This window comes from Sminthopsis crassicaudata, chromosome 3 (genome assembly GCF_048593235.1).
Source record: "Sminthopsis crassicaudata isolate SCR6 chromosome 3, ASM4859323v1, whole genome shotgun sequence".
Lineage (NCBI taxonomy): Eukaryota > Metazoa > Chordata > Mammalia > Dasyuromorphia > Dasyuridae > Sminthopsis > Sminthopsis crassicaudata.
This window is the reverse complement of record NC_133619.1, coordinates 267,074,635-267,089,789: the sequence shown is the minus strand read 5'-3', so window position 1 is coordinate 267,089,789 and position 15,155 is coordinate 267,074,635. Positions and strand designations below refer to the sequence as shown.

The window sequence follows — 15,155 nt, the reverse complement described above, 5'->3', positions numbered from 1 at the left end:
CACATCCCAATATATCATCCATGTAATGTAATAACATTACTTTTGGAAATACTTTTCTTACTGGAGTAAGAGCAACAGCAATATACATTTTATACATAGTAGGGCTATTTTTCATTCCCTGTGGCAAACCTTTCTCTTCATATCTTTTATAAGGCTTAGCTAAGTTAACACTGGGCACTGAAAGGGCAAATCTTTTCATATCCTCCTTATCTAGAGGGTTAGAATAGAAACAATTCTTAATGTCTATAACCCAAAGAGGCCATTCTCTAGGCAATTGAGTAGGAGATGGAAGTCTAGGCTGAAGAGTTCCTATAGGTTCTATCTGTTCATTTACCTTTCTTAAATCAGTCAACATCCTCCATTTTCCAGATTTCTTTCTTTCTTTTTTTTTTCCCCCCTGAGACTGGGGTTAAGTGACTTGCCCAGGGTCACACAGCTAGGAAGTGTTAAGTGTCTGAGACCAGATTTGAACTCGGGTCCTCCTGAATTCAAGGCTGGTGCTCTATCCACTGTGCCACCTAGCTGCCCCCAGATTTCTTTCTTACAACAAATACTGGGGAATTCCAAGGACTTAGAGAAGGTTGTTAAGTGTCCTTGGTCAAGTTGCTGCTGTACTATATTTAATAAGGCCTGAATTTGATCTTTGGCTAAGAGCCACTGTTCTATCCACACTGATGTATCATTGCATTGCATCCCCTATCCATTGAATAGGAACAGGTGAGAGTGTTGGCAGGCTTTCAACAGCAGCCCTGCCTAAAAAACCAAAGTACTCATTTGTAATCCTAATTGTTGTAAAATGTCTCTTCCCCACAGATTGATGGGGATTTTTTCAATTATAAAAGGAGTAAAAACTCCTTTTTTGCCTTCAAAAATCCATCTCAAAGGGGTAGCACTAATTTCAGATGCTAATGATCCTCCTACACGAGACATGTGTCTACTTTAATCTTTGGCCAGTTATTGGGCCAGTTGGCACCTCTAATGACTTACGTTCTACACCCGTATCTACCAGTCCTTCTAATGGTATGCCATTTATATAGATAGTGAGCATAGGTTGGTCAGCTGTAACTGCTGCTGTCCAGTATATTCCTGGATTCTGTTGCTTGGAGTCAGAATCTGGGTGACTATCACCAGGTTGCTTATTAGGAGTCTGTATCAGTAAACCTGATGCTACTACTTCTCCTGGTTGATAAGTCACACATTGTCTATCTGTATTAGTCACTGGGATATTATCTTCACATTCCCCAGTTTCCCACATCAGTGTATGGATGGACACTGTTTTGTAAGTACTCTCAGGAGGTGAAATGATCAAGCCTACTGGGCCTTGGGGCAAGGGATCCATAGGCGGGAGAGGAACAGATTTCATCTCTCTAGGGGGTATCTCTATAGTCCCAGGTGCATACAACTCTATTCTCCCCAATTGGAAACCCTTTCTCCTATTAGATTGCTTCTTGACTGATTGATCATGTCTGAGTACTGAACTTCTAAAGACTCTCTGGGTGTAGCATCAGCTGCCATCATGCTCCAAAGTATTTTTTGTTTTGTTTTGGGCCCTGGGGCTGGGCCCCCCATTCCATTTCCCTGAATCAGTCTACAATGTGCTGCCCAATGGAAGTCTCTGTTGCATTTTGGACATGGGGTTTTGGGTCTCGTTCTCCCACCCTGTTTTCTCATTCTATCTCTATGCCAACATTGAGCTTTCAGATGCTCTACTTTACCACATTGAAGGCATTGATGAGTCTCTCTGTAAGTCCCTTGCCATAAGGGACCCTGTCTTCCCATGTTTGGACCTTGGGAAGTCTGTATCATAGCCTGGGTATAAAAGATATTTGTGCCCACTGTGGCACAGTGTCTTATGATCTCCTCCAAAGGAGCATCCTTAAATAGTCCTAGTATAATTCTTCTACAAGCCTCATTAGCATTTTCTTTTGCAAGTTACCTTATCATAATTTCTCTTGCTGCATTTTCATCATTAGTTTGTATGACAGCTGTCTGCAGACGTCCCACAAAATCAGCAAAGAGTTCATTTGGCCCTTGTGCTATTTTGGTGAAGGCCTCTTCTCTGTCCTGTTTACTTGGGATAATACCCCATGTTTTGATAGCAGCAGCAGCAATTTGCTCATATGCTGCTATGGGGTAATTAATCTGTACTGAAATGTCTACATAAGGACCTTCACCTGTTAGTTGGTCACAGGTGATTGGAGTATTAACACCAGTATGCCTGTTTTATTGAGCTTGTATCCTAAAGAGTTCACTATATTCAGAAAGCCATAAGTTTTGTCCAGGTTCTAAGCATGTCCTTACTATATATTTCCAGTCCCTTAACCCCACGAGGGGTTAAGACTTCATAAGCCAAATTCTGTAATAACATCTTAACATAAGCTGATGTAGCCCCAGAACGAGTGCAAGCCTTTTTCAGGTCTTTGATGATTTCTAGATTAAAAGAAGTGTATCTTCTTCTTTCTTGACCTGAAGAGTTAAGCTGTTCAATCACAGGATTCATTTCTATTCTCAAATCAGCTAAATCCTGTCCTTCTTCTTTGGCTTTAAATAGTGCCTTTTGCAATTGAGTCATAGGAGGGGGTGATTGCTAAGGCGGGAGGTGCTGGTGATATCACTGCTCCTCCCACTCCTCTTCCTCCCTCTACCCAGGAAGGTGAAGTTGATGGGGGTCAAGAGCCTGCTTGGGTGTAAGCAGAGTTGAAGCTGGATTGTGCGAGTGAGAGTCACATTCTTTAAATTTACTTAACTCCCCATGCCCTCTATAGTAATATTTCCCATTATCCTCTCCCTTTTCTCTCTCTTTTTCCTCACACTTCCTTAGCTGGCTGTTCTTAAAACTTTTCTTTTTTTCTAGAACTTGCAGGATTCTTTAAGGCCAATTGCATTAAGTTCTACATTTAGAATGTTTCCTTAGAAATTGAATCAAGACCTTTATCATTGTAATATTCACACAGTTGATCTCCTACTAATTTCCAATTATCTGCCTCTATTTCTTCTTCCTTGAGGAAACAAGGGGACATGCATTCTAATGTATCCAAGAGTTCACCAATCTACTCCCAAGTTATAAACAAACCTTGCCTGGCTGTGGAGAGAGTCATCACTGCTGGCCTGTGCTTTATTGCTATGTGCTTGTGTAATACCTTTTTTTTTCTAGTAAGACCCTTCAGCCCAGAAACCCGCTAAAAATATCTGGTTTGACTCCCCACTTTCCTTTGGTGTTTTTCATCTCCCATCCTGAGAAGTCATTTCAATTGGGGTGATCGTCTCCTTTTTAGTGCTTTCACCTCCTTTCCTAAGAAGTTAGGGAGAGTGTGATCACCTCCTTTTTGAGGTTCTCACCTCCCTGACATATCAGGGAGGGCGTGACCACCTATGTTGTAAAACAAAAGAAAGCAGATGTAGAGGCCTTAAACTCCAAAAAGGTTTGCTTGAAAAGGACAACCAAGCACTTAAGGCTAATTATCTATTAAATGTGAGACAATGATTCTATTAGCACATGTTTGGATCAATGGCTCTTCTCAATGTTGGTGCTTGCTGAATGTTTGGTGTTAAAATCATCAAAGGCAAGGATTGAAGGGGGAGGAAGATAGGCAGAGACACTTTGTGGCAGGTCCAGGAGGAGAGAATTTGATGACTCTGGACTCCCAAATCCAGGATTCTGCTTGGCTGCTTCTTTCATTTCTCCCCCTAAAGACCAAAGACTTTAATTCATCCTGACTCTGGCTGACCCTGAGGCCTCCAGAGAACTAGCTTGTACTCTACAGATCTAATTAGTCATTATGATTTTGCTGATAATTTAGAAGATAAGTGTATACTTAAAAAATCTTTCCTTTACCTCTATGACCTTAAAGACAAGTCAAATGAAGCAAATATTGTTAGCTAAGGTCATCTCTCTTTGGGGATGCAAGGAGAAGTATTTAGTGAGAATACTATTTTCAGGTAAGTTTAAAACTTACTAGAGGATTTACAATTATAAGGGACCTTAGAAATTCTATTAGTCCAATTTATTCATTTTAAAGACAACAAAATTGAGACCCAGAAAAGTAAAGCCAAAGTCATGCAGCTTCTAAATGGCAAAGCATGGATTTGAAGCTAGGCCCTATGAATTTAACATCCATTGTTAAGACTGACATCTACATTTGGCTCTTTATTTAAAAAAAAAAAAAAATCCGATATTCTGTCCCTATTTTATCACCAGCTTAGAATTTTCTTCAGTAGGAGTTTCATTTATTTCATAACCCTACAGCAATTAATTATGCAAAACTGTAAAAACATCAAAATTTCTGGAGCAAATTCCTGCTCATTTTTGAGGTATTATACCCATCCTAGTCCTTTAAGTTTTCTCTGCCTAAGCTCCCCCAAACTCAGAGCAATTAGTGACAGAAAAGAATCACAAATAAAATTCACAATCTCCTCCCCAATCACATTTAATGTCAAATATTGAATTTTGTAGCATGACCCCAGAATGACACAGATTTTATGACTAAATTAAAATGTGTGCCCATCTCACTCCCCAATTAGGCACAGTAATTACACATTGAAAGGCTGTCCAAAAACAAGTTTCAAATTAATTGATTTGATCTGGCTAATTAACTATCAATAGATCAAGTGTATCACTATTATAAGGAGTGGAGGTGAAAAGACAAAAGTAAAATCATCTCTGTTCTCAAAGAACTTACTTTAGAATAGAGACAACATATAGCTTATTAAAACTTAATAACTTAAAACTGCATTAAGGTTTTCCCATATATAACAGACCCAAAATACATAAAAGTAGGTTTGGGAGACTGCGCTAACAACTGGGAATTTAGGGGAACTTCCTCATGTAGAAATCCCAGATTCAATAAATCGGAAAAGCATGCATATGCGGGACAAAGTGCTGAAAGGCAAATGAAATAGAGAGAAGGCCAGTTTGTGGAGTAATGCCTAAGAAATAGTTAAAAAAAAAAAAAAATTCCTGAGAGAACGATTGAGACAAATCATTCCAGGGATATACTAATGCAATAGGGAGAATAGGCTCAAATTTAAACTTATAAATATTATGGTAGTGAAGTACCTCCTGACTCCTTAAAAACACAGCCTCTGCTGGACCCTTCTACCAAGTTTTAGTGTTGATAGAACCTCTGGATCTTTTAATCTCACTAGATTACCTGGGCACTTCCATCTCAGAATATTCATTTATCTACAATCAGGAAGTAATAAAAACCAAAACAGATTCTATATAGTCATGGACCATGTTTATGAGCTTGGTGGGTGGCCATCCAGTTCAAAGGATTCCTCACCCAAAGAAGAGCAGATAATTATATCTTTTTTTTTCTAAATTCACTTCTGGCTCAATAAATCCTGAATGATCATATGTTGGCAGTTCTGCAGCCAATCAGAAGATATCATACAATAGTAGTCTGTTGGCCATGAATTCAGTTGGATTGGAAATATATCACAGCTTCTTAAACTTTTCCCACTAGCAATGCCTTTTCCTCTGAGAAATTCTTATATGAGCCTGAGTATAGAGATATATACAAATCAAGTTTGCTGATAACAAATCATAACTTCACAACTCACACATTTAGTTGTGAGACCCCCCCCAGATGGGGTAACATCCCAGTTTAAAACATTGGGCTCTATATAACCCATTAGGAAGGGCAGATATGAGCATGCTCCCATGGGATGTGTTAACTAGACTGTTCTTAAAAGATTAGGTTTTGCTCATGATAGCTTCCAGCTTTGCTTTTATCTAAAGTTACCTATATTGTGTCTAAACCTAACCAGTCTCAGAATTCCACAACACAACTAAAGGAAAATGGGAAATTATTTCAAAGTTGTCTCTTCAGCAAGACCCTCAATTTATGATTGGTGCGAGAAAGTAAGGAAAGATTTAGAAGAGTGATTCCCATTATATCTAGACTATATTGTAACAATTATATCTAGACTATATTATAACACATGTAAAATGTATGGGATTGCCTGTCATCGGGGGGAGGGAATAGAGGGAGGAGGGGGGATAATTTGGAAAAAAGGGATAATATTATAAATATATATATATATAATAAAAAATTATTAATTTTAAAAAAAAAAAAAAAAGAGTGATTCCCAATCCCTTGGGATGAGATTAGTAGTTTTTTTAAATATAGTAGTTGTACTAACAATCTCTGCTGATACTAATATCTGCAAAAATATATAATGAATTTAGGAAGTTCAGTGAATTTGCTTTTTATTAATCAAAATATTATCTAAATACATTTGAAAAAGCAGTACACATATATGTAAGACATTCAATTTATGTAAGATATTAATATACTGGGATTCTTTGTATTTTGTTAGCACTAAAGATTAAAATGACAATGCTTGGTTTCCATATGGATTGATGGACCTCTTACTCCAAAAATTCTCAATCACTAAATAAAATCCAGATTGGTCCAAGATGACCATAAATCTCAGAATGAGACTGGAAATGCTTACTGGTAAGAGGTGTGTGGTACGGAAATGGTGAGGGAACACCATTTAATAAAAAAAGCTGGAGAGAGCTCTAGAGAAAAGCAAAGTTTATTGTACATTCTCGCGAGAAGGGCGTCCCTCTCTTCGAGTAGACTATAGAAGAGAGGAAGCGCCTCCTGTGGGCAGGACAGCACCTTTAATCCCTAACGCAAAATGCCCCCTCCCACCACTGACCCTCATCCTCATTGGCCGAGAGTCTTACATTCTAAACGCGAGATCTACCCATGAAATTGAACTTGACCAATAAGTACATAGTTGCCCATATTTGGATGAAATAGGGAGATGTCATAGGAGGGGAAGGCAATGCCCTTCAGAGTCCTTCAGGCCTACTCAAACTCTGAAGTAGATGAAGCCTTACTCGATTTTCACAACTGTCTTGAAAGATCTCACCTCATCTCATTCAGAGGTATCATATGATAACAGGCCCCAAGATTAGTCCAAAGAACATCTGAAAGATGCCTCCAATTCTGCTAATCACAACTTAGTAGCTTGCTTACATACTGCATTTGATTATTGTGATGAGTCATTTGTCACTTGATTTTTTAAATAATTATCAAAATATATGTGCTACATAGATGTTAGTGAAAATTCCTTTATAAAAATAACTGCTAACCTACTTTAGAATATTATGCTTTTAAAACAATTTGGGATATTTTAGGACATTATATGTTGCTAATAATAAATTATTCCTCTTCAGTCTACTCATGGTTTGAAGGTAATAAATATATTGGACTTATGAAAGCTCCACAAGTTCTAGAAGATTCTACCAAGCTAGAAAGGATTTAAGTAATCTTTTCTACCCAATAGGCAGCCTATATTAGAAACAGGATGATGAAATTTTTTTTGGTAATAGCAACTTTCAAAGACAATAGAGTTGTAAAAAATTAAAAATATCCCCAAAGAAAGGAGTTGATAAAATTGATGAAAGCACAGATTTGTGAAATATTGAACTATTGAGCATGGACAATCTCATTCTCTTCTATTAAACTGGATAAAACAAGTTTTAAAGTTATTAACTAAATTTGTATTCTTTAGAATATGAAAATTCATTTTGTCTTTAAATTTTTTTTTATATTTTATTGTCCATGGAAAAATAGTGCCAAATTTATCAAAGTTGGCAACACTTCTGCAATTTTCTTTTCATATCCAGCAATTAAATATTTTTAAAATTTATTTTTAATATACATTGCTTTATGAATCGTATTGGGAGAGAAAAATCAGAGCAAAAGGGAAAAACCATGAGAGAGATTAAAAAAAAACAAACAGGAAAAAGCAAACATAGCATGTATTGACATTCAATCTCCTTAGTTCTTTTTCTGGATGCAGATGGCATTTTCTGAGCAATTAAAATTAACATTTGAAATCAAGCCTTTAGGAATAGATTTACAGACACCATTAACTTTTCATATACTGGAGATGTAGATTGGGGTTTGATTCCCAACTCTGCCACAGAACTTAGCAAAGTCATTGTCCTAGTGTGTCAGTTTCCTCACCTGAAAAACGAAGAGGTTGGATGAAATCACACTTTAGGTCTCTTTCTGGCTCTAAATCTATACTATGTCCTATAACCTAAGCTCATTCTATTTAGTGAATAAATTTAGAAATAAAATATTCCCTAGAAAACAAATAACATGCTAGAAAGCTGGAAATTAACATGGAAAGTGGAAGAAGTTTGACCTAAGGATTAAGTTGCATTTCAACTAACTTAAAAGGCTTGTCCAAATGCCTTTCTTATTCTGGAAATTTGTTCTATTTACATTATGCTTACAATAGCTTGGCTATAATCTCTTATTAGACTAAAAACTCAATGAGACCAGAGATCCTATTTTATTTATCTCTATATGCACACAAATACTCTATACCTATCAAGTATCTTGTACCTGTAGTTAGCACCTGATAAGTACTTCCTCAATGAATGAGTAAATTAAAGTATCACCTGAAGTTTAAGAATGCTTTTATTTTATATGATTGCTTTGTGTTGTGCTCTTAACAAAGTATAAAAATACCATGCATTCAAGGCTAATAGAGAATACTAAGTGCTAATACAGAATAAGTATAGATAGTATACTTGCATATATTATGATAATTGTATCAACAAATATATGATCTCATTGGAGCAGGCAATTTTCCTCTATCAGCACAGATCAAAACCCACTCCCACCACATCATCCTGTGTAATTCTTGCCTGTCTTCTCACAAAGATTCTCTATAGCAGAACTACCCAATGTATCAGAGAGGTTCTTTTGCTCTCTGAATATATCTACATTTTTAGTCTAATTGATTAATTTTATTATAATTTCTGCAAATTAAAGTACACTATGTCTAAATCAAGGGTTTGCTTAAACTTTTATCTGCAACCAATGAGCCCAATTTTCTAATTTTGAAAATTCAGGTCTTGGCTTATTTCTTAATATTTGCAGATCACTTAAAAGAAAATGGGAGGCATGAGATTAGTAGTTTTTTTTTTAAAATATAGTAGTTGTACTAACAATCTCTGCTGATACTAATATCTGCAAAAATATATAATGAATTTAGGAAGTTCAGTGAATTTGCTTTTTATTAATCAAAATATTATCTAAATACATTTGATTTATACTGTTGCAGTATCATTAAGGAGATGTTTATGACTGGAAAATGAGGTGAATCACTAGGTCTTATTACCAATATAAATTTCATAGTCGTTTTGAATGAAATAATGACCTTATAAGCTTCAATATAAATCTTTTGTGTCTATTTCTTTCCTCTCTCTCTGCCTGTCTGATACATACAGTATACTCTCATAATAATCACAGTGATTAGAAATGTTAATATCCCACTTTTCTATTTGGGCTTTAATATTTCCATTCTATTCTTTTTAGAGCAAGGGTGGGGAATATCTGGTCCATAGGCCAAAAAGGGCCTGCAAAATCATTTGCTCTAGCCCTGCCAAGTTATCTATGGATGATGAGGAGCTAAAAGCTAGAACAATCTTTCACTGTTTTGAGTTTTTAAGTTAATGATTTATGTGTCCTATGAATGATGTTGTAAATATCCAATTGGCCCTTGGCAAAAAAAAAAAAAAAAAAAAAAATGGTTCCTCATTCCTGTTTTAGAAGGACTACCAATTGAAAGACATAGATATAAAAGAGGAATTTGGGGAAACTCAATTTTGCTCAGTTTACTAAAGGTTAATTTTGCTAAAGCTAAACAATTTCTCAACTAAAGAAATCAAAAGCTATCTCCATTAACATTCTTTTTCATTGATAATATCGCTTTATTTGTCAAAGTAGGGACACATTCATAAATCCATTATTGCTAATACTATATGTATACATACTGTAAATGTGTCAGGATCTGAAGTGGCTGTTCCTTTTATTCTGAGTATCTCGAGTAATAACTGCAGTCAAAATGATCAAGTAATGAGATGCATTAATCATTAAGAGATGAAAAAATAGTCTGGTTAAACAATAGGTTGTTCTTATAGGGTGAATAGACACAGCCTTAAGGCAAAAAAAGTTTAATAGTAGAAGCAATCTTTATTGACCTCATACCCTGAATTTACTCCTCCCATATTCTTATCCCAGTTCATTCACTTGATGACTAATGTTCTTAAGTGCAAAGTTTGTTGAATGTGGTTTCTTCACCCCTCAAAATTAGTGTCCTTGGGTTTGTACTTTTTGGATTGTTGGGGTTTTTTTGGACATATAATTGATGTGCACATGCATCCTAAAAACTAGTTGGAAATTCATTCATTCGATAAGTTCCAGAGTCACTGAGAAAAGAAGAAAACAGAGAGATGAACAGACATAAATTCTTGCAAATGTGATAGCATATATCTCATGTTTGAAATCAGCATATCTTTTTTTTTTAAAAAAGATTTTGAAATATAATGGCACTTAATCTTGAAATCCTTATATTTTAACTCGTTTCCATAGATTTAGCCATTTAAAAAACCCTGTCTTGAATCCAGCTGTTTTAACATTTTTTGATTCAATGTTAATTGTGCTTTTATCATCCACCTTCTCTGCTATTAGGTTATCATAATTTTTTAGGACTCTGGCAATTTCTTTCTCTGCATCAAAATGAACTTTTTGCCTATTCAGAATAGGAACAATCAAATTAAAATAATTAATTCGCTTGTTTAATTTTTTAATATTTTCTTGAAACTTTTCACAATCTTGGCTCCACTGCTTTAGCTCACTGGGTGTCATTGGATGCCCAAGTTTATTCCTTGACAATAGAATGTCTTTTCTGAGTTGCTCAATAGTATCTTTTATTTCTTTTTGCATTAAAATCCATTCTGGTTGGTATCCATTATCTATCAGAATTCTGTTCAAATTGTGAGTCATAGGATCAATATATGAGCAACCGGAAAACTTTTTCAGGGGTTTTCCTTTACCACTGAGATTATCAAAGTCTCCTTTAGCCATTGACTCCTGAATCAGATCTTCTACTAAGCGGTCAATTGCTTGAGTTATTTTTTGATTCTTACTTTGTCTTACATTTTTAGCAGTCACATTATTAGCATGATATTGGTTTTCCAGTTTCCGCTTTTGATATTCCAGTACTTTTTCACTAGCACGATCTGCTCTAAATTGTCTATACTGTTTTTCTCGTTGACTTGGAGTCCCCAAACCAAAACCTTCATAACTTAAATAATGCCTATGTTGTGGTGTTTTATATTTGAGCATATCTTCTTCCTCCTCTTCCTCAACTTTATTTTGTTTCTTTTTTTTCTCCGTTACATGGTTAAGTACTATCCTATAAGCTTCTTCTATCTGTATAAATGTTGCAGAATCAGCTGTACTGGATCCACAATCTGGATGAAACTGCTTGGCAAGCTGATGAAAAGATTCTCTTACTTCAAGAGTAGAACAGCCTTCATCAAGGTTAAGTATGTTGTAATATTCTGTGATGTTCCTTTTAGGCTTATGATTTGACATCATTCTATTTATAATGACATAAGGATATGGAACAATTTTCATCCAATTTGGAATCATTGATATATTTACCAAAACAGAGTATCTTAATTTGGGGCTCATAATTATACACAGCCACTTCATGGTTGTTCAGATGCGGTTGCATTCTAAGCAATGACCTGCAAAATTATATAATCAAAAACAAGTTAACAAAAATCATATCACAACTGTAACTTCACCTATTTTCACGATTTATCTCTAATATTAAAAAAGGAATGATAAAAACTTAGTCTTCAACTGAAACTTAGAAGCACAAGTATGATTTTTATTGTCAAATAACACTGCTAACAAGATGATCAATTCTCAAATGATTTTATTAAAAGCAACAATAAAATATACTATTTTAAAAGTGTTTATGTTCAAAGAATTTTGCTGGGCACTACAGAAACAAAGACAAAAATTAAACAGTTCCCAGACCTTGAAGAACTTATTTATAAGGTAGGAATTGGGGAAATACATAAATACAGATTAGAATAGAAGCAAGATAGTACAGAGAAAAGATGCTAACTTTGGAGAAAGGGTTTGTGTCTCCACTACTTGGAAAAGTCATTTAACCTCTATGGACCTATGTTATTTCAACTGTAAAGATGAAATTGGCAGCTCTAACTGCTATGAAGGGTTGAAAGACAAGCTAGCTAGTGGAGAAAGAGCTTGCTTTCCAGGGAGGAGGACCAAAGTATCCAGCTTCCAACACAAAATAGTTTCGTGACCATGGTCTCTCATAGCTCAGGAAGACTACTGCAAAGACAATGGGGAGCCTGTGTTGGTAGAGGAAGTCCTCTTTAACTGAAGACACATTGTGATATCCCTATTACCTATGAAGCTTTAAGGCAGGGGTCCTCAAAGTACCGCCAACAGGCCAGATGCAGCTTATGTGGCCAGCCGGTTATGGCAAATGGACTGAGGGGAGGAGACAGAGTGTGAGGTTTTGTTTTTACCCTAGTCCGGGCCTCCAACAGTCTGAGGGACAGTGAACTGGCCCCCTTTTTTAAAAGTTTGAGGACCACTGCTTTAAGGATTAAAAGGCAGAGACATCAAAATATCTGAGGAAGAATAGAGTACTAAAAAGGAAGAAAGTGAGAGAGGGTAAATACATCCTGGAGAATGCAAAACCTAAACTAAATCTTGGGAAAAAAATAGGGATTCTAAAAGAATGAGAAAAGAGTTCATTCTATGCACCCCAGAAAAGTTTATGTAAATGTACAGAGATTGGAAATGGCATGGCAAATTTGGGCAACAGCAAGCTGTCCAAATTAAGTGGAATGTAAAACATGTAGGAGTATTCTCCTACATTGTATTAAGATTGTTGTTGTCTCTTTGTGACTCCATTTGGGGTTTTCTTGACAAAGACACTGAATTGGTTTGCCTTTTCCTTCTCCAGCTCATTTTACAGATGAAGAAACCTAGGCAAACAGGATTAAGTGACTTGCCCAAGGTCAGTTAGTAAGTATATTTGAGGCCAGATTCTTCCTGATTCCAGGCCTGCCACTATCAACTTCACCACTTAGACCCAGACTCCTGAGGGCCTTAAAAGTCAATAATTCCATGGAATCTGCTTCTCCAAGATCTTCAGCTCTATGCCCATCTTTTTACTCACACAACTAACTTGGTTCAGGTCCTCAAAAACTCATTGATTATAAACTATTATAAGTCTTTTTGCCTTTGCCTAGTTCCTTGTACCAGAAATGTATTCCTCATCTCCATCTTTTAGAATCCTATCTTCCTGTAAGGTTGAACTCAGGTGCCCTTAGCTTAATGGAACCCTTCCTCATCATCCTAGTATGTTTTCCCTCTTTATTATTTACACCAGTGGCATCAAACTCAAATAAAAATGGGAAACACTGAACTTTATATATGGAACCCACCAGCAGTATAAAAATTTGGAAAGTCACATATTAACTTGTCTGTATTTTTTTTTATTTAAAAATATTTCCAAATTGCATTTTAATCTTGTGCAGGTTATGTGCCAATTGCTAGGGATAAGAGACAGATGGCCTCGGTCTCCAAGGAGTTTACAATCTAAAGATCATCAGAAGATAATATCCTTCTCCTAAAGGCGGAATGTTTGGCCTTAATGAAGTCCAAGTTTGGGGGGCGGGGTTGTTTGTTTTTTTTTAAGAAGGGAAGACAGGCCCCCAGAGGATAGAGAAACTGACCAGTAAAAAGTCTGAAATTTTAGGAAGTGTGAATGAATACAAAGATAAAGCCTACGTTATCTCCAGAGTCTACAAAGATTTATTTAGATAAAGCAAGTGCTATCAGCACCATTAAAGGTAATATTACAAAAGTTATGCCCATTTTATAATTCAAGAAACTGAGGCTCAGTCTGTAGAGCGTATGCCCAAAGGCATAAGCCTAATACTACAAAGTAGTGTCACAAAAACAAATCCAGACTTCAAAATCCCCCCACCCAAAAAAAATCCTAACCAATTTACAGAACCTTACAAAGGCAGAATGTTTATAAAAATAACTCCACAAACGACTCCCCATCTCACGACTCCAGACATTTGCACGGGCTACGTACCCCTTCTCATCTCGGCTCCTACACGCCCCAGCTGAAACCTCACCTTCTGCGAGAAGCCTGTTCCCCTCCCCCTTTAATGTAGTGCCTCTGGGAACGTCTCCAGCATGTATACAGTTTGCTCTGGATTTGGGATAAGGGGTAGCCCTTCCTTAGCACCGGTCCTGGTAAAGGCGCCTAATAAATTATATACTCGATACACATTACTCGGGATGAGTTTGGGGAGCCTCGGAGTTAGTGTCTCCATAATCCCTAAATCCGAGAGATGTCGCAGGAGGGACGAAGGAGTTCGATCACGGAATAAACAGATTACTGAAGTCTTTAGGGCCCCAGCCTAAGCGACTACCTCCTGCCCACCATAAAACTCACTACGCCAGAGGCCGGGGCTCGCTGGCGCGGGCTCTCCCACATCTCACCTTTAAGCAAGCCTTCGGCTGCCGCCTCGGCTCCCTCCCCGCTAAGTGCGCCGCGGCGCATGCGCTTTCCTTAGATGTCCTTCCCAGCCCTCCTTTCCCCTTGGGCTGGTTCAGTTTCAGTTTTGGGTGTGAGAGCGAGGCTTCAGCCCAGCCGGTGGATCAGACCATTAGAATCTTTGCTTTGAAGGGTTCCACGCAGGGAGAATTTATCTCTACGTGGCAAAGAGAAGAAGCACCGTACCATAGCACTTAATATCTTTAACAAGAAATGGATTTATTCAACAGAATCAGGTCATTGTTTCTTCCACCTTGTCAGTAGTGCTCTTACTGACTGGGTCCCGTAGCACTGCTCCCCCCCCCCAAGATGGTTGAGCCGTTTGGACTTGGGGGTGGGGGGAAGGGTGTAAGTCTAGGTTGAGCTGCTCGAGACCAAGTTGGACACGTGGGGTTTTTTATTCTATTTCTTTATTTCTACGGAAGAAGAGGAGGACAAAAATGGGACTGAGAACGAGGACTGACCCCAGCAAAAAGGAAAAGAAGAATCTGGGGTTTTCCAGGATAGTCTGTTGGTTTCTTTGTATTTATTAATTTTAGGGAGTACGAACCCCAGAAGTATTTAGTAACTAGAGGTCCTGGAAGTTTGTATTAGAGGTTGGGAAGCAATATAGGCAACATTTAATACAATCAGACGTGTATTGGTTAAATGTTTGTCGTCGGAGGGCCTTAGGGAGGGAATAGGAGAGGGAAGAACAAATGAAAAAACCG

The 15,155-nt window shown here is 37.1% G+C and overlaps 1 protein-coding gene across 2 annotated transcripts; it reads right to left on the bottom strand.

Moving 5' to 3' along the window:
• Positions 1–9,990: 9,990 nt before the first annotated feature.
• On the bottom strand, positions 9,991–14,493 carry DNAJC28 (DnaJ heat shock protein family (Hsp40) member C28). 2 transcript variants are annotated; one of them, XM_074300727.1, is made up of 2 exons: positions 14,391–14,493; positions 9,991–11,572 (listed from the first exon to the last, which is right to left on the bottom strand). In XM_074300727.1, exon 2 carries the CDS (start codon positions 11,535–11,537, stop codon positions 10,386–10,388), a length of 1,152 nt encoding a protein of 383 aa, XP_074156828.1. In that variant the 5' UTR covers positions 11,538–11,572; positions 14,391–14,493; the 3' UTR covers positions 9,991–10,385. The 2 variants fall into 2 exon arrangements, with proteins under 2 accessions (XP_074156828.1, XP_074156829.1); XM_074300728.1 differs by having other exon boundaries at positions 13,978–14,442.
• Positions 14,494–15,155: the final 662 nt, after the last annotated feature.